At 48.3% G+C, this 3,454-nt stretch overlaps 1 protein-coding gene across 1 annotated transcript in view; it reads right to left on the bottom strand.

Annotated features, from left to right (window-relative positions):
* Nucleotides 1-3,454, bottom strand: part of LOC114038522 (sodium-coupled monocarboxylate transporter 1-like) — an 82,511-nt gene extending 79,057 nt beyond the window's left edge. Inside the window, exon 1 of the mRNA XM_027855799.1 lies at nt 3,119-3,454. Within this exon, the coding sequence (XP_027711600.1) occupies nt 3,119-3,454 (336 nt within the window). The remainder of the gene's footprint in view (nt 1-3,118) is intronic.

Genomic DNA, 3,454 nt, shown 5'->3' with positions numbered 1-3,454 from the left:
AGGCAGAAGCCAGCTCATCAAATCTGGTAAATATTGCAAGTCTGACAAGAAAGTGAAGTATGTGTAACAGAACAATGTAACTAAAGTAAGAATGGTAAGTGCAACCACTCAGGGTCTTTGTACTTTAACCCTGCAAGCAATGGAAACCAGAGCAAGTCTGTGAACATGGGAAAACTTGTTCACAAGAACAAACTTAATAAGTTTTAATATCCTTAAATATCCTTTGGGGAAACCCTGTGTAAGGTGGGCTATCTCTTCCACAGTTGGGGGAAGAAATCCCAAAGACATCCCTGAAACCTGCATGCCTGGACCCCACTCCTGGCTCTCTGCTCACTCCATCTCTCTTGTACTCCTGGAACAGTTTCCCAACTTGCATCTCTGTCTCCCAGAAGGTAAGGTCCTCGAGAGCAGACTGGTTTTTCTTTCAGCCTTTGAACCCCCAAACCTGGAACATAGTATATACACTTAACTTTTTTTCACTGCATAGCTAGTATGAGGTCTGAAAAAGCCACTGCACTACTTTCCTTGCCTCCAGTCTCCAACTCTTCTCTTGCTTTCTGCACCTCTCTGGGGAAGGGGGATAGAGATGACTAAAAAGCGTATTTCATACCTGCAGAGAGGTAGCCCTAGAAGACCAGTGAGTACTACAGTAATGTCGACCAGAGTTCAGGTCTACCACCTCTCAATGGCCCCGGTAATTCCTATAGAATTAAGCCTAAAGAACCAGCCCTGGCAAGTCTCGGGGCAGAAAGACCAGGATTCACATCCACTGGCTAAGAAACTCTGACCAAGTCACTTAGTGCTCCCAGGCTACAGTCTAAGACTAGAGAAGCAGAAAGATCAGCATTCAAGCCACAACTGTCTTTGTCTGAAAATCACTTCACCTTTCAGTGCTCCAGGCGACTCCCTAAGACTGAAAGTCACAGAATAGCCTCAGATGCACCTGGTCACAAGGAGTTCCATCACCTGGACCCTCTACATCAATGACATCACAAGAAGACTGCACTTTGCAGTGCCTCTCCCAAAGCGCAGCGGGTGGAAATTGGTCAAAAAATAGTCGGTAAACAAGCTTTTATTAAGTGCTTAGTATATGCCAGAAAAAGTGCTAAGCACTGGGAATACAAAAAAAGGCAAAAGACAGTCCGTGCCCTCAAGGTGCTCACAATCTGATAAAGGAGACAACACAAACAACTATGCACAAATAAGGACATAGGATAAAAGGCACTAGCATTATACATTTTGGTCCAGCAATACCACTGCTAGGTCTGTATCCCAAAGGGATTATAAAATAGGGAAAAGGGCCCACATGTACAGCAGCTCTTTGTGTGGTAGCTTAAGAATTGGAAATTGAGGTGATGCCCATCAATTGGGGAATGGCTGAACAAGTTGTGGTACATGAATGTAATAAAATACTACTGTGCTATAAGAAATGATGAACAGGCTGATTTCAGAAAAACATACATGAACTGATACAAAGGGGAGTGAGCAAAACCAGGAGAACGTTGTACAATAACAGCAATGTTGTTTGATGAAGAACTGTGAATCACTTGGCTACTCTCAGCAATACAATGATCCAAGACAATTCCAAAGGACTTAACGATGAAAAATGTTATCCACCTCCAGAGAAAAAACTGATGTTGTCTGAACACAGAATGAAGCATACTATTTTTTACTTTTTTTTTTTTTGTTCAAGACTTCTTGCACAAAATCACTAATATGGAAATGTTTTACATGATTGCACGTGTATAACCTATGTCCGATTGCTTTCCATCTCAGGGAGGACAGAGTGGAGGGAGGAATAGAATTTGGAACTCAAAACTTAAAAATAATGAAAAAAAATTGCTTTTACATGTAAATGGGGGGGAAATAAAAAATTATCTTTAAAAAAGGGAAGGCCCTAGCATTAAGAAAGATCAAGAAAGGCTTCTTGTAGGTGAGATTTTAGCTGGGACTTAAAAGAAGCCTGTGAGGGATTGTCTGATGTTGCCTACTGCCAAGTGGAGATTGTGGCAACTTGGGGCGGGAACTGGGTATTAGGAAGTAACCGGAGCAGGGGCTGTGCTATGTGGAGCTGTGATAAGCTGGAGCAGGAACAGGATACAAGAAGTAGCCGGAGCACGTGCTCCTGAGGCAGGGGGCTGTGCCACGTGGGAGTGGGACGGCAGAGAACAAGTTCCCTTTGTCTAGCCCCCTCCCTAGATACAACGTCAACCCCAGACGTCTCCTTCCTGACTTCCTGGGTCATGTCCTCTCCCTAGGTACAGCTCTAACCCAGACGCCTCCTTCCTGTATCCGGTCCTAGCCTCCTGCCTCACGTCCTCTCTCTTGGTCTAAGCGCTAACCCCAGACATCCCCTTCTGGTATCTGACCCTACAATCAATGACTAGTAGGCGGGCTGAGGAGGAGGGGCTAAGAAGGTACTTAAGACACAGTAGTGGTCGGAGCTCGCTCTTTTGCTCCTGCTCTCTTGCTCTGGCCTTCCTGCTTGGCCTTGCTGTGATGGCCTCTGAATAAAGCTTGAGTGTTTGCACCTCCTGATCGGCTCGTCTCTGTGTTTATCCGGGTGGGCACCGAGGACTGGTAAGTATGACTCTGGCAGCCTGCTCCTTATAGGAGGAGAGTGCACGGCGCGGCCGGCACAGAAGCCCTTTTTTTTTTTGGCCTTTCTTTGTATCTTGTACCTCCCCCACCCTTAGCTCAGTGCCTGAGTATAATAAGTGCTTCAATGGTAGATGACTTATTTTTGGCCTTTCTTTATATCCAGCATCTCCTTGCTTAGACTAATGGCACACAGTAGGTGCTTCCATGCTAGACGACCTTCGATTTTGGCCTTTCTTGGGCACTTCCATGCCAGATGACCTGCTTTGGCCTTTCTTTACATCCTGCACCCCCCTACTTAGAGTAGTGACACACAGTAGGTGCTTCCATACTACATGACCTTCCATTTTGTGCTCCTGGAAGTTTCCGAACTTGTCTCTCTGCCTCCCAGGAGAAGGTAAGTTTCTGGAGGCCAGGCTGGGTTTTTCTCTCAGCGTTTCCTTATATCTTTCCCCTCCCCCCCACGTGCCCGCACACAGCAGGCATGCAGGCGCACCACCACCCACGCTGCCCCGCCCACCTCGAAGGTGCTGGTGACCCCGAGCCGGTAGAAGACGGGCATGTAGATCTCGGACGTGATGATGACCACCAGGGCGTAGGCGACGCCGAAGAGTAGGAAAGCGGCCCCGAAGCGGTACACCTCGACTGGCGTGCCCAGCACGGTGACGGCCGACATGAAGCTGGCCGCCAGCGACAGGGACACGGGCGCCGCCGTCAGCCCGCGCCGAGCCATGAGGAAGTCGGCCTCCGTGCTCCGGCCGCCGTCCGCGAACGCGTAGTAGACGCCCAGGGCGGCCGAGAGGAGCTGCACGCCCCAGAACACCACGTAGTCCCACGCCGAGAAGGTGTCCGACAT

Source organism: Vombatus ursinus, unplaced genomic scaffold, assembly GCF_900497805.2.
Source record: "Vombatus ursinus unplaced genomic scaffold, bare-nosed wombat genome assembly UNPS02011334.1, whole genome shotgun sequence".
NCBI classification, from domain to species: domain Eukaryota; kingdom Metazoa; phylum Chordata; class Mammalia; order Diprotodontia; family Vombatidae; genus Vombatus; species Vombatus ursinus.
The sequence above is the reverse complement of the archived record's forward strand: the minus strand, read 5'-3'. Positions and strand labels throughout refer to the sequence as shown.